Here is a 26,985-nt window from a genome sequence, read left to right as displayed (position 1 = left end):
TCCCTCCATCTTCTTTGAGAAGAGCCAACCATTGATCTGCTGGTACTGCTGGTGTCCTTGCTGCCTCCCATCCTTCACGATGCGGTCTTCCTCGCAACAATCGGGCCTAGTGCTGGCCCTCTTGGCCACGCCCTTTGTTCCCTTCGCTTCGGCTGAACGAGTCCTCGGAGCCTATATCTTTGCTCGCCACGGTGACCGCACTCCTAAGGTTCTGGGAAGCACCAAACTTACCGACTTGGGATACAGCCAGGTCTATCAGACTGGAAGCTATTACCATGACCGATACATCGATTCTGACTCGTCAACTCACATTGAGGGCATCAGCGACGGCGTCGTCACGCTCAGCCAGCTCGACGCTTCTACTCCTTCCGACAACGTGCTCCAGAGCTCTGCCCTCGGATTCATGCAGGGCGTCTACCCTCCCGCAGGCTCATCTGCCAACCAAACCCTCAGCAACGGCACCACCATCGAGTCGCCCTTGAATGGCTACCAGATTATTCCCCTGTCTCTCATTTCCCAGGGCACTGACAGCGAAGACAACACCTGGCTGCAAGACGCCACCGGCTGCGATAATGCCAAGGTCAGCAGCAACAACTACTACAGCTCGGAGCTGTACAACGGTATCCTTAAATCTAGCGCTTCCTTCTACAAGTCCCTCTCCTCCATGCTCTCTGGCGCCTTCTCGGACTCCGAAATGAGCTTCAAGAACGCCTATACTATCTTCGACTACCTCAACGTCGCCTCCATCCACAACGACACCAACACGCCCTCAGACAGCCAACTCCGCCGCCTCTTCCAACTCGCCAACGTCGAGCAATACAACCTCGCCTACAACTCCACTGACACGGCGCGGGCCGTCGCAGGCTCTCAACTCGCCGGCGAGATGCTCTCAGCCCTAAACGCGACCATCGCCACGAAGGCCAAAAAAAAGAAACTCAACATCCAATTCGGCGCCTACGGTACCTTCCTCTCCTACTTCGGCCTGGCGCAACTCCCCGACGTGAACGTCAACTTCACTGGAGTGCCGGATTACGCGTCCTCGATGGCCTGGGAACTCGTAACCGACGCCCCGGGTGACGAATTCCCCGCGACCTCTGAGATCAGCGTGCGCTTCGTCTTCCACAACGGCACGATCGAGGATGGCAGCACACCATCCGAGTACTCTCTCTACGGGGAATCCAACGCCACGATCCCATGGGACAAGTTCGTCGAGAAGACAAAGAAGATCGCCATCACCTCCGACGCCGAGTGGTGTGAGGTATGTGGCAACGCGGATAGCAAGTGCTCCTCGTCTGGCTCCGGATCGGGCTCGGACTCCGGCTCAAGCTCTGCGAGCGCCTCGTCGAAGGGTGACGGTGGCGTTTCTCGGCCTGTTGCTGGTGTCATTGGAGCGATGGTGACCTTGGCTGTTATTCTGGGTCTGGAGGCCCTAATTCTGGCGGTGGGAGGGTTCCGAATTGCAAAGAAGCAGAAGCAGGGAGCTGTCGAGGCACCGGCCGAGGCTGTGACGGAGCATAAGAAGGCAGGTGTTTAAGGAATGGTATTCTATTGAGTTAGTAATGATGATGGAATGATGGGATGGTGGAAGATAATAATTTGAAGATGAAGATACGTTAGTATGAACGTTTATTTTACGAGATAAAATAGGGTCATGTTTATAAGTGACTAATTGAGACAATTCATGTATTTGGAACCTGACCCTGTAATCCAGATCAATTGCCTACATAACTAGTAAGAATATTCCGTTCCTCCTAGGTAATCATCATCCTAGATCGCTTTCCTTATACAACTGCAGAAAACACAATGTTTGAAACATAAGCATAACCATCAATAAGCTATGAACAAAACCACAGGCAATAAACATACCCACATTCCCATATTCACAGTCGGCTCTTCCCCTTGATCTCTCTCAACTTCCCATCGGCCAAATCCACCGCATCCTTCGCCATCCCCAACCCAGCCTGAAACCCTGTCCCTCCAGCGCCATAATTATGCACCACGATCTTTCCTCCATCCTTCATCTGCTCCAATTCCACTCTCGCTCCACCTTCCCTTGACGGCCGAAATCCCACCGCCTCTCCCAGGATCTGCGTCTCCCCATTCTTCAGCACCGGCAGTAACTCCCCAGTCCTCTTCAGAATCGACTCCGTCTCATGCGACCTGACCTGACTATCCGAGTTGCCTTTCTGCAGGTATCCACCCAGAACGACCGTGCTATCAGAGAGCGGCCTTGGAATGACATACGTCTCGTAATCCTTTCCATGACGCATGATATTCTGCCTGACAGAAGGCGCCTTGACCAGGACGATCTGTCCGCGGGTCGGATAACATTTGGAGTCCATCACGCCGGGAAACGAGGCAGCCGCGTTGCCGATACAGTTGAAGACGATTTTTGTCGCCGGCGAGAGGAATGCGTCGGCTAGGGAGGCGATTTTGCGGCGCTCGAAGCGCACGCCTCCGGATTGCGGCTTGGACAAGAGGTTCTGGAGGTGCTGGCAGTGGGCTGGTGCGTTGATTGTGATTGTGGTGAATCGGATGCCGAAGGACACTCCGTCTGGGAGCTCGCTCTTGGGAATTTGAACGGGCTGGAGCATGCTTAGCAATTTTTCTTTTCTTTTATCACCAAGAAGACGCGCCAGAGAAGAAAGATATGATCGATCGGTCATCACTTACATCACGCAGATACTCCACAATACTCTGAATCTTATCCTTCGAGGGCATCTCATCCCAATACTCTGTCGACGCCGTCTTCGAGAGATATTTCGCCTCTTCGGCACCTCTATCCCCCAAGTCCATCATGGTCAAATAACCTAGTCGATCCCAATGCAGGGCATTTTTATCGCTGCCGGAGATACCAGAGAAGTTTCCGCCAGCCCTAGCATGAACGTCAGTTACATGCCCAGACTACATGATAGACTCAATTGCGCGATGTACCAAGGCGACGTGTAATGAATAGTTTTATCGCCTGGAAGATGCTCCGCTACCACCGTGACATGTGGGCCGTAGCCACGTTTGGATAATTCCACAGCGACGCTTAAGCCGATGATACCTGCGCTGGAAGTGCATATGAGTCAGATACAGTAAGTGTGGTTCATTGCTGAAGGGGAGGTACCCGAGAACGACAATATCGTCGTGAGCCATTTTGACTGAGTATTGAAGCCAATTTAATCCGTCCGATTCGTATGAATCACCGAAGGAGATGTAAGAGGGAAAGTTGTTGGATCCACTACCTACCTAGTAGTTACTAGTTACCCGACGACGGACCGAGACGGCCACGATTAATTCCATTGATAACAGCGATGATAAGGGCTGATAGGAATCCTTGGCCTATTTATTTGGAACTCGCATTCTGGATTTGAATGTAAGTGTTCTGGGAAAAATTAACTTCGGAATCTGAAGCTAGAAATAAAGTGCGTCATCCGTCATCAAAGCCAACCTCGACGTGACATCATGTATATTTGCCCGTGCTGCCAAAAGCATCGGAGAACATGATAAAAGGGCATTTCAGATAAAAAAGTCAGCTCTGCCAATTGAGTTGTCTAAAATAAGATTCAAGCTCGGCAAAGCTCTAATGGTTTGAGAACTTTGTCTGCATAACCCTGCCACACTCCAAGTTCGCTTGCAGCCCCAAACTCATTTACCGTGAGACAGGCCCGTACCACTTCTCGATATATGTCTCCCACCTGGTACCCGAGTTCATCGACCAAGCGAGGGAGAATCTCAGAATAGTTTGATGAAAGTCATACAAGCTCGCCGCGTCCCAGGTCTTTTTTGCGCAGCTCCACCTCCCAATCTCTACGAGTATTACTCCCAGGCCGTAGATGTCTGCGGCCGCACTCCAGCGTGTCCGCTTCGAAGGATCAGTCTCCTCCATCGCCATAACCGTCTCCCAAGGCACGTACAGCTCTCGATCCTCGATCACATCTGAGAGGAGAGACGAATGTTGGGAAATGATCACCGGCCGGGACTCCGCGCATCCAACGATATACGGGTCGAGCGTATCGTTAAAGAAGAAGACGTTATGACTGTGCAAACCTCTGTGGAAATACCCGACGGAGATGAAGCTGGCGTAATAGTGAGCCAAGCGGAGCGCTAGCTTGAATCGAGCGCTGAGGGAGGGACGATCGCTTGATTGTAGGCGCTGGAGGAGCGTGTGAAGGGAGACGGGACGTTGCGTTGTGGCCTGTGGGTATTCGTAGACCAGCTCGATCACGTCTAGCTCAGAGCTTTCCGGAGCTATCCACCCCAGACACCGAGGTACTCCAAATCCCACGGGATTCGACGCAACGGTGCTATCAACCTGAGTTTGCTTCGTTCCAGGCAATTGCATGGACTGTACAGCACCGACCAGATGGTTGAGACGTCTTTCGGCTGCCTCGATGGAATCCACCGTGGTAAACGCCTCTCTACGCTCGAGAAGAACCCCCCGCTTATCACCTCACTTCCAGGATAGATCATTAGCGGCAGCTACAAAGTACTTCCGACTGGCTAATGTACCAGACGAAATCATCCCAAGCGAATCCGACTTGAAGGAGAAATCACGACAACAGATCGCCATTCCACCGGCCTTTGCTAGTCTCAGGAAACAAGCGGCCGATTTCGAGGTGGAGCAATTCTACGCCAGAGTTAAGACAAAACTGGGCGAACAGAACGTGAAGATCGTCGATGAGGACTTGGCCCGATGCCCGGATGCCCCCCTCGCGGAGAGACTGGCTCGAACCTAGTTACGACTAAGCCAGTACAATACCGAGGATGACAGGGATTATAAGAATATGTTCCGGGTCATCAACCGATGAATGAAAACGGTTGCTGTACCTGAGGAGAAAAAGGATGTGAGAAACGTGTATACTGCAACCTTTTCGGGATCCGACAATCGTGGCTTCCTAACTGGGGCAGAATCCGGGTACAATCAAGGGGTTATCTTTTGTCAACGGATAGTTGACGGTGTACTTCTCCAAGGACTAGATAGTAGAAAACTTGCATTCAGTGTGTACTGCGTGGTGTCTTGTTAAATCTGCCTTAGGATTCAGGCGGCGAGGGGCGCAACGGACAAAACACTTTTCCCGACTGACGACTTTGGAAGAGTTCATCCGACATTGCCATGATCTCCTCGGGCGACCGCTAAGAGCAGCGTCCCCTTCTCGCTCCACAACGGGCAATCCCGTCCACATATTGCTCAATTTTACAACCAACGGTGCCTTCTAGGACTACAGCAAGGCGGCATTCTTGACCATGATTACCCAAACGCGGAACTGCACATAGCCGGCAGATCTGACGACCGCCACCCAATCAGTGCAAAAGACCTCATCAAGAAGCTTAAGGTACAACTTGATCAAGATCTAGATCTCAATTGCACTCCAATAGGCCCTTGTAGCTCTTACGGCGCGCCATTTAAGATCACTTATACCGCGTACGGGTATACAATTGTCGGGAAAGGGGTGTCGCGCGAAGCGGGAATTTATCATCGTACCCAAGGCTCGGCAGTTCCAGTTTTCCTCGGAGCGCTCGATATACCTATAATCTACTTCCTACACGGCGCCGGACAAATTCGTCATATGCTTCTTATGAGCTAGGGCGGCCAGAGCATGAGAAATTTGAACCAAAAGACCTTCCAGCGTGCAATTTCACGGTCGGTAAAGGAAATCCGCTCTCTAGGTATCCTTCACCAAGATCTCCAATCAGAGAACATCTTATGGAACACTGAGCTGAAACGGGCGTTTATCATTAACTTCCACCGATGTAACTTGGATGATCGACCAATGCACAAGCGATCGAGCTCTCTTAGACGATCACGACATGCGCCTCAAGAACATGGAATACAAACGAGTTCGTGTGAGATGAGTAACGGCTACTTGAAATAATGACTAAAGGATTAATGATGAAAACGGAAATTATCTTATAAATGTACTCACTCTATATAGCGTTGAAGTTTTAGGTATCTCATCAAGCTTTGATGTTAAGGGAGTAGCTACAAAACAGAAACAACAGCATTAACCGCCAAAAGTGACAAAGGTCACATGGATATGATATCGATGACAGTATGAGGTTCGATGAACCATGGAACGGGTTGCTCTCGGGTTCCACTATGGGGAATGCGGCCCGTATCAACTCGATGTTCCTATCAGCGTGACATCACGACTCCACCGTTCGTCGGAACCAGAAGAGCGAGACAGGAACCATCCACTATGTCCACCCCCGTTCCAGAAGGGACCGTTTCATCCATGAGGCAATCATTCAGTCAGCGTGACAAAAATGGCTGAAAATTCCATATACCTAACAAACCGGTGCCCCTTGACGCGTGATGGAAGAATTTACAACGTAAATTGAAAGGTCCCAGGACCTTGATGCGATGTTGAAAATTGATCTGTGTCTCGTGCGATTTGGTGTCGGTACAAAATGCGGTCAATCGAGCGTCTGGGCGCCGCAATTTGCGTTCTTCTGACGATGTTATGGATCATGAGCGAGTTGAGGACAATACAGATTCGATGGCAGGACTATCTATCCAGTCGTGGGCCAAGTCTCGTGCCTTCTAAGGGGACTCCCACACGATTACATACCTCTTCCACTGGTCATAGACGTCCCTCGATATCTGATCTTTCGCCGTCGCGCGGAGAAAAAATTGGTTCATTACAAATAACCATTGACGAGGTGGCCAGCACGGATATTATGGCAATGGATCGCATCATCGTCGTTGGGAAAATGAAACACGAACAGACGGAATGGATTGCAAAAGAGCTGCCCGAGTGAGCACTATATCTTTATATCTCTTTCATCTTCAGTGACAACAGAGACTGTCGATCTAACACCGCCAACATCTAGATGGCGACGTGCAGTCTACACCGTCGACGATCCCACAGCACCCCTCCGAGTAACCAAAAACAAAGGAAAAGAAGCCAATGTATATCTCCGATACATCATCGACCACTACCACAACCTCCCATCGATCATCGTATTCCTCCACAGCCACCGCGACGGCTGGCCCGAAGCATGGCATACCGAGTTCGAAGAACACAGCAACGTGAACACCATCCAGCTCCTCCAAACAGATTTCGTCCAACAGAACGGCTACACCAACTTACGCTGTAACCACAATCCCGGCTGTCCGGATGAAATCCGCCCATTCCGTGAACCCAGAGACGAGTCGCGATTATCCGAGATCGCATTCGCCGATGCATGGAAGGCACTTTTTAATAGCACTGATGTTCCGGGAATCGTCGCTTCGCCGTGCTGTGCGCAGTTCGCCGTGTCGAGGGACCAGGTGCTAAAGCGTCCGCTTGCTAGTTATGTGCGCTATCACCGGTGGCTCATGGATACGAATTTACCGGATGATATCAGTGGGAGGGTGATGGAGTATATGTGGCATGTCATCTTCGGGCAGGATCCCGTTCAGTAAGTTTTGCTCATTCTATCCTATTGAATCTGGCTAACGTTTATTTAGTTGTCCAGATATGGATCAATGCTTTCAAGATGTATATGGAATTTAATTTAATCGACGTGCTGTTCGGAACAGTTGGAACTAATCTATCAATTCAATAATTTGTAAACATTGCTCGAGATCGGAAGCTCTTGATAGAATGCTGTGCTTGTATGTATTCTGGAATCAATTATGAGATCCTTTTATATGATAAACTTTCACGGGGACACCATAACGAAGTTGAAAGATGGTAATGATATTTCCCAAATACATAGTCCCCAATAGTGAAGGTCTCACTTCAGGCAGATAGTCACAACCCGCCGGTGGACTGACAGCCGAAACAACTCAGTCGACGCGGCTAAGCCATTGACCGACAAATAATGGACGGCCATTTTGCTGACGACCATCTGAATCACTATCATCGATGCGGTCTTCATCATCCGAGCATTCAAGATCAATCCAGGAGTGCTGATACGAAGCCCTTTCATTTGCCGGGTATCCTGTGGACCTAAGCCAGCCGAATATACCACGAGTCGCAAGCTCTGAAACTTCCTGGCAGAACTATTTTGAGTCATGCTGTCTGGGGTATGTTTCATGTTCGCTTTCGGTTGAAGGACCATTCTCATCAAGGTCGATTGCAGGTATGCCTGGATCTTTGAGCATGTCTCCATTCGCTAGATTCCAATACCAGGTGTCATAACTCAAACAATGACAGCGACAAGCGGCATGTTGCTGTACCCCTGGTTCTGTATCAAGAAGTCGCGTTGTCCCAAATGGTTTCTATGGATGAACAGGAGGTCTTGTATGTCCATCGCAGGCCGTGATAAATAGCAAATGACACTCGACTTCCTTGCTGATCATTTGACCATCATTAACACCTGACTCCCTGATAATGAACGATTGGCGCGTTCCTGTCCAAGCAGCTGCATTTAACTCTGTAGCTGCAGCCCCGGCTCGGATATCTCGCAATATAGGGCTTGCCACTCCCGTGATAATAGTACTGAGCCAAAGGCCAGCAAATTTAGGCTGTCGGTATGCCAATACTTTAGCGAGAGTAAGGCAATCTTCGGCCTGGACTAAGGGATTGATTAATGCGAATATAGGATTGAGCCAGGCGCTGACAAGATTGCATTCGACATCTCCGTTGAAGAAGGTACTAGAAAAGTAAAGATCGCATACCCCGTGTGACAAGTCAGCGTCATATAATGGGACAGAAATTTTGAGTGTTCTTTCACTAGATTTGCTGATTCTTGTGACGGCGGAAACGACCCATGCTGCGAACTAGATCTTGGGAGAGGAAGCGAAACCGACTTTCCGCTAAGATATGGAATAAAAAGCGCGGCGGCTAGGGCCGCGCAACACTAGGTAGGTACCCGTAGAGCCAGTGACGAGAGCAAAGAAAGGATGTCGAATTTTCATCAGGGCACGCATCTAGCCCCGACGCCATCCAAAACCAGCAATTTGAAATAAAACAGCCTCTTGAGCAACAACTCGAGATGCTCCAAGCCCAGAAAAATCTACTCAGCATGCAGATAGATCTCAGATTAACACTAGAAGATCAAAGGAATAAGTCGAGAGGGTGAAGACCCGAATCGAAGAAGTGGAAGCCGAAAGACGGGAAGCTGAGAAGAAAATGGAAGAACAGAAGTGGTGCCTCTTTCTGTAGGTAGCATCTACAATATCCACCTTCAATCACGGGTTTGGCATTCTATAGACGGTTTGCTGGCAATTAGTGTATCAAATACCTGAGCCAACCATTATTTATGGACATTAGAATCCAGTATTTAACAATCAAATATGTCTTTCAATCAATTCCTGGTCTCACCGACCCAAGTAAAAAATAGTATGAGAAATCGGTTACCTAGAGACGCTCCGCCGCACCTTCGGGCCAACATGACGTGACCCCAGCAAAAAGTTTCCCCGATCAGCTTCACTCTTCAACTTCCGTCTTTCCACCTCCGCCTATCCTTCCCAACCACAATTGAACCAAGCAACCCCTCCTTCCTTGGAATCATGAATATACTTTAATTCACCAGCGGCCGCTATATTCGAATTCCACTACACATCTCCACCCATTACTCCGCGACAACACCTACGAAAATCCAGTCCGACCCTTCCTCACGCGTCGGTCCCCAAACGAAACCATCCCAACCTCCAAACCTGCTCTATAACCCCCCAAACCCCTCAAGATGTCATCGCATTACACCACCGAACCCCCAGCGACCGCCTCCGCGACTCTGCACACAACTTTCGGCCCCCTCCACATCGCCCTCTTCGCGAACCAAACCCCACTAACATGCAGAAACTTCCTCCAACACTGCAAAGACAACTACTACGCGGGGACAATCTTCCACCGCATCGAACCAGACTTCATCATCCAGGGCGGTGATCCAACAGGCACCGGCTCCGGCGGGACATCGATCTACGAAGACCGCGAATTCGAATACGACCCAGACGCGCGCGATCCGAATGAGAAAGTCGTGTTACGCGATGAGCTACACAGTCGATTACGGTTCAATCGGCGCGGACTGGTTGGGATGGCGAAGAGCGAGGATGGGACGTACGGGAGCCAGTTCTTCATTACTTTGGCGAATACGGAGCGTGAGTTGAACGGCCAGTGTACGATGTTCGGGCGCATCGAGGGCGACAGCATCTATAATGTGGTGAAGATTGCGGAGGCCGAGAGGGTCGAGGGCACGGATCGGCCGGTGTATCCGGTTAAAGTGACGTCTTGCGAAGTTGGGGAGCTGGGTCCGTTGGAGGGGAAGGTCAAGACGCGACAGATCACGGCGACGGCGACGGCGACGAAGACGGATGAGAAGCCCGCGCCGAAAAAGAAGAAGAAGGCTCCGAAGGGCGGGAAGACGCTGCTGAGCTTTGGTGACGACGAAGGGGATGTGGATATGCCGGTGCGACCTGCAAAGCCCAAATACAACGCTGCTCTGGTCACGGACACGAACCCCCCGGCGACGAAGACGAGCGATGACTCCTCGAAGACAGCTTCGTCTACAAAACAGCAATCAACAACCCAGACTCGCAAACGACCACGATCCCCATCCCCCGAAAAAGAGCGCAAAGAGCGAGTCAAGACGCCCGAACCAGCCTCTCAACTCCCTCTACCAGACCCAGAATCTCCGCCCTCGCGAACCAGATCCGAATCCCCCTCCGACGCGGAGAAAGAGAAGCCGTCCAAACTGTCCCGCACCAATGCCGCCATAGAGGACCTCAAAGCATCTATGCGCCGCAACGTGCACACAGGGCCCTCAGACAGCGGACGCAAGAAATCCGCCCTCGAGGCCATGATCCCCGAGACGGCGATCCGGGGCCGCAAACGCGGAGCCGGCGGCAACAATACTCGCAGCAACGCCAACGGCCTCACAGGATTCAGCAGTTCCGCAGAAGCCGAGACGTTGAAAATCTTCAACGCATTCAAAGCCAAACTCGAGAATGCAGACTCCTCCACCGCCGCCCCTGAAGCCTCGTCCTCACACCCTAAACACACATCCTCCTCCACCAACACGAACACCAACACCGACACCACCGCCCAAAATCAAGACGACGAAGAAGCCCAACTCTGCGACCTGCATTTCATCGCGAACTGCCAATCCTGCCAAACATGGGACACCGAAGCCGGCGGTGAAGACGCCGGTCCCACCGGCGGTGCAACCGCGGACGACGACAAGGGATGGTTAACGCACCAACTACGCTTCGGGAAAGACATGCTCGGCAAGGACCTGAACTGGAAGCGCGAGCATCAACCCGACGCAGACTCATTGATGGTGATTGATCCGCGAGAGCGCGAGAAGGAGTTTTCCACAGGAGGTCGGAAGAAGGGGCTTCAGCGGGATCGGGAACGGGAGAGGAAGCGCGAGCAGGCGGGGAGTTTGGAGTGGGATCAGGGGAAGGGGAAATGATCGAATTGAATGGTTTGTTTGTTTGTCTTTGGTAGAATATTGACGGCATGGAGGAAGATGGATGGAAACTGGGTATATACGTACGAGCGTACTTACTTACTGGCTGTGGTTTTGAACATGTAAGCCAGTATAACGTTACAGCGTTTTGGAAGAATATTCAACCGTTAGCATGCATGCATGTACCTATACAGGTAGGATACAGAATCAATCTTCCAAAGATAATCCATCTATCCAAAGGATGCACAGGAGAAAGTTAAAACCACGATTGACTCGATAATATGATATAATCTGGACAGACCGGACAGGTCCAAAGAACAGCATACATACGGCAATGAATCATCCAAAATCTTCACAGGCACATGATAAAGCTCTCTTCTTTCATCATACAACACATTCTACACCAACCCGAGTCATGACTCAGAACACGAACCAGGACGAGAAGACAACAGAAGGGTAGAGGGGAGGAGAGAGGGCAGGCTAATAAGACGAAGAATCCCCAACCCACAAATCAAGTTAACATCATCTCAAAAAGAATTTTTATTCCTTTAAACTCCCCAACTAAACAGATCTCAGGTGAGAGGAACGCTTCAAGCCTAAACCTATAAAGTAGTAGTATAGTTTCAAAAAACAATAAAAACCCCCAACCAACCTCGTCGATGAATAGTGAGTGATAAGATATCATGGAATAGAAGGAAGAAGAAGAAGAAGAGAAAAAAAGGAGGTTTTGAAATATCAGGCCTTCCGTCGCCGCTTCGCGCTTCCAGTATTCCCCTTTCCGTCGCCATTCCACTGCCCATCGTCGATGGTGTTGGCAGGACTGGTTGCTTCGCTGTCCGTCAATGTCTCGACGATGCGACCGGAGTCGTTGCCGACGCCGAGATACGAGTCGGGAGCAACAGCGCCGGGATTACCGCCGTAGCCACTGCCGTCGAACCCGGTATAGAAGGCGGGGTTTTGCTGCGGCGGCGGCGGCGGTTGGTTATGGCCCTCGAAGAGATCCCCGTCTTCGGGGATATGATCGAAGTCAAACAAGTCGCTGCCGTCTTTGATGACATTATCGTCGGCGGCCGTTGTGGTGGGCGGGTCTGCGGGCGCGGGCATGGAGGTAGACGTGTTGCCGAAGTCGAGGTTGTTCTTGTTATGTTCGAGTTCTGCGACGTCGGTGAAGTAGTCGTTGTTGAATATCGTGTCCAGGTCCAATGGCGGAGGGGCGGCGCTGCCGTCGGCCATCCCGGGGATAGCCCCCGTCGGACTGAGCGGTTGGAGCAGGTTTGTGAGATTCTGAACGGACCGATCCTGCTCCGCCTGCATCTTGACTAGATTGTCAATCTCCGCGCGAGTGCTGGCAAGGCGATTCGAGTAGTTATGGGGCATGGGAGGCGGGGTGGGTGTCATTAAAGCGTTATTATGGGGCATCGGCACGTTGGCGTTGCCGGTGTTGGATTCGTTGGCCATGAGCCGGAGCATGTCGGCTCGCTGGTTGGGAGTAAGGGGGACATTGCCGCCGGAGTTTTCAAGCGAGGACAGGACGTTGGGAAAGTCGGTGAAATTCGTCGGGACTCCGTTGCGCGCGTTGGTATTTTGGATAACGGACATGATGTCCCGCTGAGGATACTGCTGGTTCTGCGCTGCCGCCGGGGGCTGGAGCGGTTGCACTTCCTCTTGGCGAGGACTATTATCGAAAACCTCCTCGACGTGGCCACGCTGCGCGCTCGGTTGCCGCATATGACCCCGCGGCTGCGGGCGGTCGTAGCTAGCTACGGACGGCGAAAGGGTGGACGCGCGACTTTGGGATTCCGTCGCTGGGGGAGCTTTCAGGAGTAAAGGTTGTTTCTTCATTGATCGTTGCCCGCCGGGGCTTCCCACGTTGGGCGTGCCCAGCGTGCTTAGAGAGTAGTTGTCGCCCACGTCGACCACATTACCTGGGTCTTGTGAGGAGATGGCTCCGGCAAAGGAGTTGGCGATGTTCTGCGGTCCCTCCCCTCCTTGAAGACTGCGGTTGTAGACTGTCGCCAAGAAGGTGAGAATGGCATTGATGGAGTTTTCGTGGCGCGTATGCTGTTCTTGGAAGTTGGCCGCCTGGGCGTAGAGTTGCTCGTGCTCCCTCCGTAATTTACTTATCGTGGTGGAGATCACCTGTTGTTGCTGGCGAATGGCCTGCAACTCTCGATACACCCCGGCGAATTGGTCCTTCGGGATCGGTTCCCCCCCGGTGATCAAGGATAGCTGGCGGTTTCGCGCGCGGTCGTCTCGCGGTAGCCCGGGGCCGTCGTCGTAGTCCTCAATCTCATTGTCATCGGGCTCTTCGGTCTTGACCCGTACCGTTTGCTTTCCTGACTTCGGCCCCTGTCCCGTGGCATTTTTAGGCTTTTGAATCAGCCACAGCAGGTCGGGATGTCCGCGCTTGAAGTACGGATTCGCGTATTCGCTGGGACTTTTGTTCTTGCGCTCGCTGGCGCGCATCGAGTTATCCGAAAGCCCGACCTTTTTATGGAAGCCGTACATATTCAGTTGGCGAACGAAGGAGGCGTAGTTGTTATGCTTGAAAAGTTCAGGGATCAAAGTCTTGGCAAACTCGTCTTCGTCCATCACGATGAAGGAATTCCCGTCGTCAGACCATCGAATCAAGTCGGTATTTTTGGATTCGTCGAGGAAACTGTTTTTTCGTCAGCTACGGTCGTCTGCCATTATGCATCTGCCGTGTTCAACATACCTGCTCAATTTCTGCACAAATGGAGGAATCTGCTTTCGTTTCGCCTGCGCATCTCTCTTCGCGACCAACGCCCGCTGATAAAGCTCGTCAATACTCTCTCCCCATCCGCCAGACTCTCCCGGGTTGCTACCCGACTCCGTCACCGAAATCGGAGACTGTTCATAGCCGCGATTGCGGCTAACTAGCTGTTGGTTCTGATTCGGAGGCTGCGGCTGCGGCTGCGGCTGAGGTTGTCTTCGAGCGAGTTGATTAGATGCAGTCGCCGTCGAGGCGGGGGCGTCTTGGTTTGAGGAATAGGCGGCGGCGTTGTAGGGGTTCGCATCAGGATAGGAGGGGTTCACGACATTCGAGGCAGGATTCTGACCCCATTGCAGAAACTGATCGTTGGACAGCTGCGAGCCGGAGTTGGAAGGGTAATTGATGGGGCCCAATTGCGGGTGCACAGCGGGCGAGGTGCCGGGGGCCGGTCTTTTGCGATTTATGCCTTGAGGACTCATGGTCGGCGAAATGGATTCCGGACGGGTCGAGCAAGGATAGCTGGGGGGAGAGAAGTCTCAGCGTTCGAGCGAGCCCTAGTCCGACCGACGCGGAGCCTCTTGTCGGCAGCGATCACAAACGCCAGGCCGAGAGCGGGCGTATGGCGGGGAACCGGGCGACGGTGGCACAGGCAATCAGAAAGTGGGAACGAGAGGGCGGCAAGACAATTCTCGAGGCCAGGACCTCTGATTCAGACACGAACCAAGGGATTTAATGATCGCGGGTTGGTGGCCGAAGGGTTGCGCCGTCGGTGCTGGATTTTCCAACCTTTCGCTGAGACGAGAGGGACGCGACCAGGCGGCGCTCGGGCGCTATGGGCGAATGATAACGAGCGAAAAACGCGACGACGGGCGAGGGGATCGTCGAATGCGAAGCCCGCGATGGGAACAGAGACTGTCGAAGGAAGCGAGGGGCGTCGATGCAGAGGACAATTGCTGCTCAGCGATGTCGAAGCTTGGAAAGATGGATGCCAGCAGTGAGCAGAGCGCAGTGAGCAAAGAGCACCTGGCTAAAAAGCCGCTAGCGGGGACCGGGACAGGATTAAAAATGGAGAGGGTCCCTTTTTTTTTTTGTATTGTATCCGGTCAGGGGAAAACGAAGGGAGGGGTCAACATTTGGCAGGAAATGGCGTGGCCGATCGAGAGAGTGAGACGAGAGTGACTGGTTGATTGAGGATGGCGCAACCCAAATAAAAAGAATAGCAATGAAGAGCCGTGAGAAGGAAAAGAAGAAGAGAGAGATGCTTGGCAAAAAGATCGATGAGGTCAATGGTCATTCGGCATCCTGATTGGCTATAAGGGATGACTCATCCACATGTCATGAGTAGTTAACTAGTTAACTAACTAGTTAACGTACATTTAGTAAAGTATCATAGTCATCTCGATTTTAAAACATATACACGACTACTTTACATCGTCCAGTCTTGCAGACAAGAAATATAGACCATTCACAATCTCAACTGGCAGTTACGCCATCTCTACGTGATCCCCGGTGAGTCCCTGGAAGTCCTCGACCATTCGCTGCCACATCTCAGGATGTCCCTCCACAAATGTCTCGACCGTCCGCAAAGCAGCCAGATCCCCCTCCATGTGATTTCTCTTCGTCGTGCCGTTGAGCACCGTCGTCTTCCCGAGTCCCAGCACCAAACTATACAGAGCGGCGGCAGGGCCGATTCCCGCGTGGCTGACCAGCAGCTGCACGACCTCGGAGCGCAACAACTCCGGATTCGCCGACAAGGTCCAGAAGCTCTGATAGATGATCTGATGCGCCCGGCAGAACGACCGCAGCGGCACGTCGAACTGCGTGCCCCCGTAGAAGCGGTTCTGCACCACTGCCGGCGGCACCGAGACCAGGGAGGACAGCTCCCGCAGGACGGGCAGCGTGCAATTGGAGATGCCTAGATTCCGGATGCGATGGGGCACGTAGGTCTCAAAGGCCAACCACGCCTCCAGGGTCTGCTCCATCGTCGACAAGGGCGAGTGGAGGATGAGCATGTCGATATACGCCTCCTCGGCACTGTCTGCCTCCTCGGACGGGCGAAGATGTCGGAAGGAAGACCGGACAGAGGCATGGACTTGCTGCGTCACCGAGTCATTCGGATCATACGGCATGTTGTCCGGGTTCTGCCCGTGGATTGACGTAAACTTGGTTTGGACCTGCCCATGCACTGTTTAGCGACGGATATGTCTGCGAACAGCGGTTCTAAATTTAGGTTCTCCCTTCGCACTTCACTCACATGGAGGTCTTCTCGTCGGACTGTGCCGTCGCGAATGGCCCGGCGGATGCCTTCTCCGACCAAGTCTTCGCGATAATGCTTGGGTTGGGCAGCGGTATCCATCGCGCGAAATCCAGACTGCAAGGCCTGGTACACCAACTCCGCCGTGTGATCCTTCTTCCATGCGGTGCCGTAAATGAAGGTTGGCAGCACCACGGGCGGTGCGCCCTGGATGGGACGCAGCACGTATTTGTCCCAGGACATCTTACTCGCGACGCTTCGAGCCATGATTTTCAGCAGTCTTCTGACATGAAATGCTGTAGACTGAATCCGACCCGCGCTGCACGATGCACGATATTTTTGGGCGCGGTGGGCGGAGATGGAGGGGTTCTGTAGGGCCCAATCAGTGCATCCATCAGAAGGCGGTTGACTTCATGATGACCTAAGAAGCCCTACCAGGACCAGCCATGCCTACGGTGTAGATTCTGATAACGCTTTTTCTTCGACCGCCTAGAGACTTGGTGATCGCCATTCAACTACCCTCGATCGAGTAGGCCGTAGTCCTCCGACTCGTACAATCAGGCCGCAATGGGAAGAGAGACCAGGGTCCCTTGCCGGATTCGAAGCGATCACGTCGTGACGAACCCCAAACTGTACATTGGATGATCCCGAACGGGGATAGCAGGGCAGGCAACATATTTATCTCCAGCTTGACTGGTCGCAGTGATTGTGTTGTTGACAGAACCTGCGCGGGGGGATCCTATATATAGCGGGGAGGCTGTGCAAAGACTCGGCACCCGAAGTCTTGGAGTAACAATTAGTTGCCATTACCTAGTTTCCTTCCTACTGTACGGCAGGGAATGCAGAATCAATCGACTGACAAGCGAGATACTCTTGGGAATACATTTCGGTCTTTTCCTTTGTTTCTCTTCTTTTTGGTCAACCTCATCAAAGCCCCTATCAACAGCGATCCCTCGGAAAAACGTCACTCGCGGCAAGGGAGCACCACGCCTATCGAAAAATCCCCAGTCGACGTCTCACCGCGAAGTCAATTCGACACTGCATGCCAGGAACCAGATCAATAATAGCCCAAGAGAATTTCATTAAACAGACCCTCTCCGACAATAGCGCATCAGCCACGAGCAAATAATCCGTGCCGCCCGGATCCACCCCCCAGAATCCCCAGGGTCCATCGTGGCGGTGAATGCGAAATAGTAATGTAGCTCCCCGCAGACAGATTCGGTAGCGATAGGCACGACTCGATCATCATGATTCTGGGATTTGTTTTCTTTTTTCTTGGAGAGTCCCTAGGCAGCGTCGTTTCCCCGGCGCGGATTGGTTTTCGATCGAGTCTGCCCAAGGTTCAATAGGATTGGCAGACTTGGCAGATGCAATTCCAATCTTCTTGGGCGAGGCTTAGAGCTCCCTCGCAACTTGGATGGAGTAGATCGCTTGGCTAGATGGCAGGTCTGTCGGCGATTTGCAGGGAATGGCGCACGCTATTGGATGGCAGGACGCCGTCACAAAGATAGAAAGGTCGACACACGACAGAGACGTCGGAATATAAATTCAGGCTGGTTCCCTTTCGATTGCTCTTCATCATCATCAACTCGATTTCGCATCGCAAACCAAGAACCATCCTGATCTTGCTATTCCACGTCGCAAATCGCAACGCCGCATCTTCACTTGAATTTAAATTTCCACCTTTGGAACAAACCATCACCATGCGCGCTACTCAACTACTCGCCCTCTCGGGCCTCATGCTGGCCGGCAAGGTCGCTGTCGCCGCAGAATTAGACCGTGACGACGTCCCCAATCGCTGCTGGGACGTCTGCGGACCTGTAGTCAGCACTGCCCACCGATGCGACGGAATGCACGACAACGACCGCGCCGAGATGGATTGCATCTGCGACTGGAAACAGGCGCCGTCACTGGTTCCGCTGTGCGAGGCCTGCATCGCAGACTACCGAGCCGACAGAAACAACTCCAACCGCGATCGTCACTACGACGAGGAGCACGACCTGTTTGACGACGATGACGATGATGATGATGACCGTGACCCGCATCACAACGGTAACAATCCTTCCTCCTCCTCCCTTCCATTGTACTTGCGTGGACTGAAAAGTACTAAGCAAAACTAACATCTCCCAGACGCATACGACATCCTCCGCTCCTGCTCGTTCTCCACCACTTCGTACAACGCCGCAGCCGCTACTTCAGCCCTGAGCAACACCGCATCTGCCACCGGCTCTAGCTCTAGCTCCGGATCTCGTACCGGCTCAACCACCGTCAGCACCACGGACTCCAACACCAGCGCCACCTCGACCGACTCATCGAGCAGCGGTGGCAGCGGTTCCTCCAACGACGACAGCAGCAGCGCCGCCGACTCCAGCCCTGCCAACAGCGCCGACAGTGCACAAACGACCGACAATGCGGCGCCGGGGTCCTCAGCGCCCCATGCTGCTTCTTTGGCTGCTGTTGTCGGGTTGGCGTTTGTTGCTTGGCTGTGAGGTCTTGATGACATGAACGGAGTAATTAGGGGAATACGAGGCGTGGGAGATGGATGAACCCATGAGATAAGGGTTGAATACCTGCTGAGTTTCGAAGAGCGATGCTGCGGCTGGCCCTGAGGGGAAGACCAAGAATGATGGTTTATATTTCACGTTTATGTTTATGTCACTCCTTTATATACCCGGGTAATATATGAATGGTACCATGTATTGAATTTCTTCTTGAGATACGTTCTATTGCGGAGTGTTGTGTTCAAGGAATATTTAAGGCTCTACGCCCAAGGTGTGGAATATCCCGAATGATCACTAAGGACTGCATCCTAATGCCCGCACTATACATGAAAATCTCTTCGTGCCTCTGCCAATGTAATATAGGCCAAGCCCCCAATAACAGGAATCAAAACGTAAACGCTGGGATCTAAAAGCCAATCCTAGAATTCTAACAATAACCAACAACCAAAGCATTCATTCAAGCAAGAAGCAAGTTCAGTCCACATAGATTCCCCTCCAGATCCCCATCATCATATGTTTCGCTCCAATTCGCGCACGATCTTCCTAATTCCAGCATACTCTCTTACATACTTTCTTGCCACCTCACATAGATCCCTCTCGAGCTTCATTTCTAGCTCCATCTTAAACTCCTTCTCTAGCTTCCTCTCTCGCTCCCTGTCCATCTCCTTCTTTCGCTTTTCCCACTCTAGCTTCCTGTCTAGCTCACTTTTTTGCTCACTTTTTTGCTCACTGTCTTGCTCACTGTCTTGCTCACTGTCTTGCTCACTCTCACACGCGCTCTCACACTCCATCTCAAACCCGCTCTCAAACTCGCTCTCCTCACTCTCTAGCCAACGTTCATACTCACTCTCATACCTCTCCCGCTCCTTCTCCTCATACAAATGCCTCAACCGATCCGTCAAATCCAAACACGCGAGGAACAAAACCGTCCCCAGAAAAAGAAAAAGAAAAACACGCCCCACAGGTAACAAAAACGAATAAGACGAGAAGACCCTCCTACACAATAACCGAAAGAAGACTTGATAATGGAGCAAACAATCCAAAAAGGTCAAGGCCTCAAGTATTAGGGCTCGGTAGGCTTGATCGCGGATGGTGATGGTGATCATTTTGCTTGATGCTTGTTAATGAGTGTGGAGGAGGAGTCTTCTTTCTTCGGTTTGAGGATGATCTTGGTGCGACCTGATGTTCTTCCTTGGTTTGCGGGTGTATCTTTGCTTGAATGGGTGTTGTAAGGAGGGAGATGCTTTGGGGAATCAGGGTCGTGATGATGTTTTTAGTTAGTGGTGGATATAGAAGCGGTAGGTTGTTGTACTTGGAATATGGCAGATGTGACGGGATGGAGACTGTTGAGGTACGTTAGTGAGTGTTTGAAAGAAGGTAGAGGCGAGGGTTTGAGTCATACCTCTTGTCTGACGGCATGGGGTCGTCATGATGACCGACGGAGAAGTTCATCTCGTCGGATAACAAGCGAGGATGAACAGAAGAGCGCATTGTCACGTTTGTCGATAATCTCTCAAAAGACAATTTAATGTGAATAGGATGCAAATCCAATATCTTATCGGCTGGAAACATTGTGAAGGACCTGGTCGCTGGACACCGACTGATCCGGGCGAGTGAGCTCGAGTACTCTCAGTCGGTAGTCGCTCTCACTTGCTCATAATCCTTCGTTGGCATCTTAGAAGGTATGATGTAATGGGAGAAATGTTCTCTTGAAGTCTGCGAAGTTGGACAGTCTGAAATTCATTGTGTTAGTAGTGTATATTGGAATGTCTCTGCAACGGCCATGAGACAAACAGAGCCCGATAATTGTGAGGCGCGATACTTCTGAGCCTAGGACCGAAAGACATGTTCCGAAGAGAGTACCATCTTCTTTAGTGAAAGGCAGCTAGACATCCCCAGAAGAATATGACAACATCTCATCCAAACGAGGGTTATACATATCTACACTGCACGTTAGAAAAAGCCACACGCGACGTCATTTAACAGACTCAAAGTAAACCATCCCCTCACCGCTAGAAATCCATCGAAAGCAGAGAGATCATACCTTTGCCTTCAGCACCTGTCCAGGCAATCCCAGTCCATCAAGTAACAAAAGCGTCAACCCAAACCAAGCATATATTTAAGCCAACGGGAATCGCGAACTACACCCTACATCAAGCACACATATATTCTAACGCATACAAGCACCAATATATATTATATTTACGCCATCAACCGTCAAACGTCAAATACATAGAAGCTGAGTGACAACTGGGCAACACCACCTGTCTAGGTCCATCACCAACGCCCTCCTTACATACGAAACACACCCCGGCAGACAGACAGACAGACAGCCACGCGGACAAGGAATGCAGAGCATAAACATACTCAGCAAGTCAGCACCTACCTACCTACCTACCTCGGTCTTTGTATATTTTCCATCCTGCGGTTCCCGTAGACCAAACTCCGCCAACAAGGTCTAGACAAGTATCTCCGGATGCCGTATGCAAGAATTCAAGAAACAAGAACAAGGGAAGAGGAGCAGCAATACTAACAAATCACCATAAAAACAATCACAACGGGCCTCGACCAAACTCAGGAACATTAATCTGATGTCTAACTACACCTGTCGGCCTCCACCTTCAGAGCGAAAACAACAAGTCAAACCACAATCCGAAGACGCAATGAAATGAATCCCTTGCATAAATTCAGGGTGAGGTCAATCAAACGGGGTTTCGGGTTCAAAGAATACACACGGAGGAGGTATTCGTACACGTATGCATGCAAGACTGGACGTCAAGGATACATATTATTCCCTACCTACGTTCTCCGTACATCCATCCATCTCCTAGGTTCTATCCGACGAGATTACCGTATAACTAGCACAAAATCAACGTATGTAAATTCAGCGGTCTACAGATGCCACAGAGCAAGTATGTACCTAGTAGTAACTAACCACATAAACTCCTCAAGCGAATTCCAGTCATCAACCTGATGGGAGATTTGAACAAATATGATGAATTAAAATATGAACACATATTAGCGCCAAGTGGCTTACGGCCTCTAGCCCCGTCGCCAATACAAGGGTACCTGTGGCATTTAGTGGATTCTGTGGCTTAGGCTGCATGCATACCATGCATGCAGCCTGCATGTTACAGATTACATCTTACTTAGTCTTACCCAACCGAAGGGGGCAGACTCAGAGGGACTTTGATTATCCTGGACCTGGCCTGGCCTGATCTTGTTAGGTGTGGATGATGAATCGGTTACGGATACTTTGTCTGTCTTTTTGCTGCCTCCTGTTTGCCGGTCTGTCTGTTAGAGGAAATGTTTACTTGCTCATTGACGTTGATACATACGCAAATAGGCAGGGAAAGACAGCGAGTCAATATCATACAGAACATCAATTAAAGGAAATTGACGATTATGACGCGCATAAAGCAAAGGCAAAAAAAGAGGGTGTCACAAAAAATAAAAGGCAAGATAAATGTCTTATACCGAAGTAGATGGGTAGACAAGATAGTCACCTTTCTGGCATCATCACAGGCAATCATTTCCTGAATCGAAGTCCAAAATAATACCTAATATCCATAGGATATGAAGTTGGACAGTATGATTGTCCCTTTTTTTCTCTAACTGTTCCAACTTTGTTACATCATTAGGGGGGGAACATCCATTTTGCCCCTCAAATTATTGCACTGCACTAAGGGTGATTTGCCATCTCTGATCAGCGGTGTTGTTGGTTATGGAATTTTGTAATCGTCATCATCCGGGCAAGGCGAGACGAGGCCGCCAAGCTAAAACCAGCCCAACAAAAAAAGAAAACAAAAAAACAAAAACAAAAAGGCCATGTTGCGTTTTACTCTCCTCCCTAAAGAAAAAGGTGCGAGAATCGCCCGACAGACCTCCGCGGGTTAGATAAGTATAGTAATCAACCAACTTTGGATAATCAGATTTGTCATTTTCGACACCCCTAAAAGAAGTGGGTTCGCCTTGCTGCATCATGTACGCCACGGAGTACGGTGGGCAGCTTGGCTGTTAGTCGACCATTCAGACTGGCTAAGACGCAGAGCATGAAATCCGCAGTTCTACGGAGTACTCCTGAGATCCCTCATACTCCGTAGTCATACCTACGGAGTAGAAGGTATTTTTGTGTTCTCCCCCCTCACGTCTGCCTTATTCTCACTCGACTTGGCCTTTTTTGCTGGCACTCGTCCCCTCCCACATACGGTATTTCCTCTGATTTTTTTTCTCTCTCTTCCTTTCACCGAGCGATTTAGTCGACAGCACTTTCCCGAACAGTTAGTGTCATGGAGCATGGAGCGTAGAGCACACTTAGTCTGCTCTTGGTGTCTTCCAGGCTCCATTTCATTTACCGGCGAAAAGGAATTGGTGTAGCTATTTGCTGGTGGAAACGAACTAAGAATGTTCTATAGAAGCGCTTGGGAGGTTAGTTCCTGTCGGGATCGCCCAGGAAGTCCCCCGGGGGCCACGCCACAGGATCAGCTGGTTTAAGGCAGCGAGTGGGTGCCTTGGAGCGAGTACGGAGTAGCGAACGAGTCTAGCGGCAGGTTAGCTGGGTGAAATACCGACGCGACAGGAAAATTCGATTTGCGACAAATATGTGTAGGTCGAGAGGCATGTATGTCGATATTAAATATTAGCCGACGCGGAAATCCTGTCGCGCCGGCTGACAGATGACAGGTGCAGCTGATACAACCCATCGATGCGCACCTCGCAGGGCCCAGAGTCAGAAAAAAAAAAGGAAAAAAAAAAAAAAAATAACCTGCCCACCAACTCCGTACAGGCGTGCGAGAGAAAGCCCAGGGACCACCTTTTCTCAGGAGCGAAAATGTGACATCTCCATCTAATAGGTTCTGGCGACGGTCTAGTGGGTTCTAGTTTGGGCGTGAAATTCCAAACCGCCAGTACTTGGCCTTTCCCCATAGCGAAGCTAGAATTGGGGATTTCCGGCGGATCCCAGGTGAATTATTTCGGGAGGCGAAATGGGCTGTACGGAGTGTACTCCGTACACAGCTCATGATTTGTCGGAAGTTGGAAAGTTGATGGATCACTCCTTGTCCCTTTGCCCCCCTTCTCGGATTACAGATGGTCGTGGGAAAACGAAACGGTCGGCAAAAAGACGAGGAAGGAAAAAGGGGGGGAGGACCGGAGGCAGTCTCCCAGATTCGCCGTAGTACGGAGTACAACTGACTAGTCGTATATCGGACGGTCAACGGAGCAAAGGAACGGGGTTCTAGAAACTTTTGCGTGTCAAATAAATAGCACGGTAACATAATAAAAGTGATACTAATAATATCGGGCCATAATAGTCAGAATTTCGACAGTAACGCTCACCTTGATGTGTCTTGCTGCTAATAATAATCGTATTGGGACGGATTCTCGGTGTCTGCCTGAAATCGGGTCCCCCCCAAAAAATGGAAGAGATCGATATCGATGCTCATCAGGGGGTTTGTTCCCGTTCATTTCCGATGGACAGGAACAGATAGATAGAATTCCCAGACCCTGTCTGTCGCATCACACGAGCCACCGAGTGAACTTGGTTGTGGAGTGACGTCTTCGCCGTTGGTGTCAAAGGGAAGGGTTCCTGAATGTCTCATTCTTCCACAGATTTTATTTTATTTTCAATTTTTCAATTTTTCTTTTTATTGATTATTCCTCCCCCCAAAGTGATGGGGATAATGACCAGAACATGAGCAGAGCTTCCAGTCGGCCAAGGAGCAACAATGCAGGGCGTGCAGCAGCTCGTGAGGGACGCTACGGACTGGACCGCCGCTCCTGTTCGGTCGAAGCCTGAAGGTGACGGGATTAATATGGGATCCTTTCCAAGTTGAGTTACCCACTCGGGGCGGATCCCCAAGCCCACCTTCGAAGCTAGAGGCTAAGGACGCGTTGAAGCTCTCCCGGATGGGAACCGTCAAGCAGGAACCTCTCGGAAGCTTCCAAAATGAGTCGGTGCTAGGACTTAGTTCGTTCGTTAGGGAGAAATTGGACGAGAATGGCGGACGCTGATAGCCCGGAAAAGGCCCGACCTAGGACGTCCTGGATGGCGCGTCCGAGGAAAGCGCCAGGGGAATAATTTAGGGGAGTGCGAAGAAGGTTCCCCGTGCTGCTAGAAGGGGGAAAGAGCCGGAAGGAAATTGTCCAGACCAAGCGGGGTGTTGATTAGTACTTGGTAAGGGACAGAAACATGTCGATGAGAGTTTGAAACACGGAGCAACCAGATCCAGATGGAAGGCGAGGCGACGTTGCCAATAGTATGGGCGTGGAACAAGACAATCTATTTTGCCAGAGACAAAGACGCGAAAGCCCGAGTCCCTTGAATGGCGATTACAATTAGAATAGAAAGGATCAGTGTCATTCTGATGATAATAACAACAATTATAATCCGACTGGAGGGAGATGTGTGGAGCAGAAAGAAAGAGAAAATGGAAATGGAATGGAACAATCCCCGTGGATTCCTCGATTGCCAGGCATCACCCGGCCAGGGGGAAGGTCGGTACCGAATACTCCAGACTTTTGCCCCGGGATGACTTGCGCATAACCATGGTATGACCATGGAGGGATTGATTAGGTTCTTTTGACACTGTTAGACTGATAGACTGATAATAGTTATTCCCTCGAGCTTCATTGTTCCGCAAGTCTCTACCACTCTCCCTCGCTTTCAGTCACCCGGGGAGCGTGGCAACCACGGCGAAGTAGTCGGGACAACCTAAAGACTAAGGACTAAGGAGTTATGAAAGTACACCACTACCTGCCTAGTATCTGCCAATAGGATGGCGTCTCCCTTTTTGGGCAAAGACTCAGGTTTTCCCCATTACCATCGTTCCCACTTCCCAGGCCTCCCTACTGAGTAAAGCTCTTTGCCTCCGCCACGACTGAAGTGGAAAAGGAAGGGAATTAAGATTACAGAGAGGAACGAGAAGGGGGAACGACAGAGAAAAAAAAAAAAAAGGATAATAATAAAAAAAAAAGGAGACTAGGAAAATGGAATTACGGAGTACGGATACTATGTCAAAAAAGAAAAAAAATATTAGAGAGAAGAATAGGACGAGGGGAATCCACCACACGATGACTATAAATTATAAAATAGCCTTTGGTAGAGGCAGCTGCTCTGCTCTGCTCTATCAGTTTCCCCTACCAACCCGACCCCAACCCTCTTCACGGACGATATAAGTTCATAACAGCAGGGAGAAAAAACAAAAAAATAAAAGGGAAAAAAAGGAAAAAGAAAGAGAAAAAAGACAGAGAATCTCGGTCCAATAAAAACCGGCCCAAGCAGAAAAGCAACGAGCCACTAAAGTCTGGGTACCTTTCGATCTTCCCCGTCCGCCGTCCCGTCCCCAATTTGCACGGATTACGGGAATCCCTTCGGTCTGTCATTGTTTCTCTCCCTTTTTCTCCCGTTTTCCTTTCCTTTTTCTTTTTGACTCGATATTTTTGGGGTGATTTTATTTTTTATTATTTATTCACCAAAACACCAACGGTTCTGCGGTTGGAGGAGCGTGAAAACCCCTACATCTGGCTTGACAGTATCTGCGTATCTGCAAGTGCGACCGATCTATCTCATTGGAAGGTGATTTCTTGATCATTCAGCGATCTATCCATTATCCATTATCCAACTCCCGTTCCAAGCGGATCCGCGGAAGAGCAGCGCAGCCAGTCCCGAACTAAGCAGCAAGCGGTGGCCCTTTCTTCCTTGCCTTTCGCCTTGCCTTCACTTCCACTCGACTGTTTGACTGGCCTTGACTGGTCTTGACTCGACTCTCCCCGATCTCCCTCGTTCTTCTTTCCTCCCTCCCTCCCTCTCTCTCTCTCTCGCCCTCCCTCTCCCCCTCACCACCACCACCTGGTCAGTATCAAGCCTTGGGCACTGTTTCTTGATCCCGGGTAGTGGCAATTTTCATTTCCCTTTTTCTTGTGATTCGTTTACTCTGTGTTCCTTGTTTTTTTCACCGTCCCGATTATTTTATTTTATTTTTCTTTTGATTTTTCTTTTTTTTTCCTCTATTTTCCCCTTCCGCCTTTTTCTCCTTTGCTTCCTTAATCTTTTTTCCCTGCATTTCCTGAAGGGAACGCCACGGAGGATTGATAAAAAAAAGAAAGAAAAAAAAGCAACACCAACAAATCTAACGCTCAAGGACACGCCCCATCATTGATGATCCAAGCCA

The 26,985-nt window shown here is 50.7% G+C and overlaps 8 protein-coding genes across 8 annotated transcripts; 5 read left to right on the top strand and 3 right to left on the bottom strand.

The window, feature by feature from the left end:
* Nucleotides 1–79: 79 nt before the first annotated feature.
* Nucleotides 80–1,534, top strand: KD926_006195 (phosphoglycerate mutase-like protein; the record flags this gene model as incomplete). Its single annotated transcript, XM_053099170.1, has 1 exon — nt 80–1,534. The coding sequence occupies one exon, from the start codon at nt 80–82 to the stop codon at nt 1,532–1,534; it is 1,455 nt and encodes a 484-aa protein (XP_052957052.1).
* Nucleotides 1,535–1,880: 346 nt separating this feature from the next.
* KD926_006194 (PTR2-domain-containing protein) lies at nt 1,881–4,330 on the bottom strand (the record flags this gene model as incomplete). The annotated part of the gene is made up of 4 exons (XM_053099168.1): nt 1,881–2,585; nt 2,674–2,875; nt 2,935–3,054; nt 3,642–4,330. 4 exons carry the CDS (start codon nt 4,328–4,330, stop codon nt 1,881–1,883), a joined length of 1,716 nt encoding a protein of 571 aa, XP_052957051.1.
* Nucleotides 4,331–4,379: 49 nt separating this feature from the next.
* KD926_006193 (uncharacterized protein) lies at nt 4,380–4,724 on the top strand (the record flags this gene model as incomplete). Its single annotated transcript, XM_053099167.1, has 1 exon — nt 4,380–4,724. One exon carries the CDS (start codon nt 4,380–4,382, stop codon nt 4,722–4,724), a length of 345 nt encoding a protein of 114 aa, XP_052957050.1.
* A 1,672-nt stretch (nt 4,725–6,396) lies between these two features.
* KD926_006192 (DUF3431 domain-containing protein) lies at nt 6,397–7,484 on the top strand (the record flags this gene model as incomplete). Its single annotated transcript, XM_053099166.1, has 3 exons — nt 6,397–6,743; nt 6,820–7,389; nt 7,439–7,484. 3 exons carry the CDS (start codon nt 6,397–6,399, stop codon nt 7,482–7,484), a joined length of 963 nt encoding a protein of 320 aa, XP_052957049.1.
* Nucleotides 7,485–9,603: 2,119 nt separating this feature from the next.
* On the top strand, nt 9,604–11,328 carry cwc27 (putative peptidyl-prolyl cis-trans isomerase; the record flags this gene model as incomplete). Its single annotated transcript, XM_053099165.1, has 1 exon — nt 9,604–11,328. One exon carries the CDS (start codon nt 9,604–9,606, stop codon nt 11,326–11,328), a length of 1,725 nt encoding a protein of 574 aa, XP_052957048.1.
* A 732-nt stretch (nt 11,329–12,060) lies between these two features.
* Nucleotides 12,061–14,538, bottom strand: KD926_006190 (heat shock factor family protein; the record flags this gene model as incomplete). Its single annotated transcript, XM_053099164.1, has 2 exons — nt 12,061–13,984; nt 14,042–14,538. 2 exons carry the CDS (start codon nt 14,536–14,538, stop codon nt 12,061–12,063), a joined length of 2,421 nt encoding a protein of 806 aa, XP_052957047.1.
* A 1,005-nt stretch (nt 14,539–15,543) lies between these two features.
* On the bottom strand, nt 15,544–16,580 carry KD926_006189 (putative aldo-keto reductase (AKR); the record flags this gene model as incomplete). The annotated part of the gene is made up of 2 exons (XM_053099163.1): nt 15,544–16,233; nt 16,314–16,580. The coding sequence occupies 2 exons, from the start codon at nt 16,578–16,580 to the stop codon at nt 15,544–15,546; spliced, it is 957 nt and encodes a 318-aa protein (XP_052957046.1).
* A 1,436-nt stretch (nt 16,581–18,016) lies between these two features.
* Nucleotides 18,017–18,802, top strand: KD926_006188 (putative GPI anchored protein; the record flags this gene model as incomplete). The annotated part of the gene is made up of 2 exons (XM_053099162.1): nt 18,017–18,365; nt 18,444–18,802. 2 exons carry the CDS (start codon nt 18,017–18,019, stop codon nt 18,800–18,802), a joined length of 708 nt encoding a protein of 235 aa, XP_052957045.1.
* Nucleotides 18,803–26,985: the final 8,183 nt, after the last annotated feature.

This window comes from Aspergillus affinis (assembly GCF_023601865.1).
Source record: "Aspergillus affinis strain CMG 70 chromosome Unknown NODE_31_length_300061_cov_88_125253, whole genome shotgun sequence".
In the NCBI taxonomy this organism is placed as follows: domain Eukaryota; kingdom Fungi; phylum Ascomycota; class Eurotiomycetes; order Eurotiales; family Aspergillaceae; genus Aspergillus; species Aspergillus affinis.
Note: the sequence above shows the minus strand (reverse complement) of the source record. Positions and strands in the feature narration are given on the sequence as shown.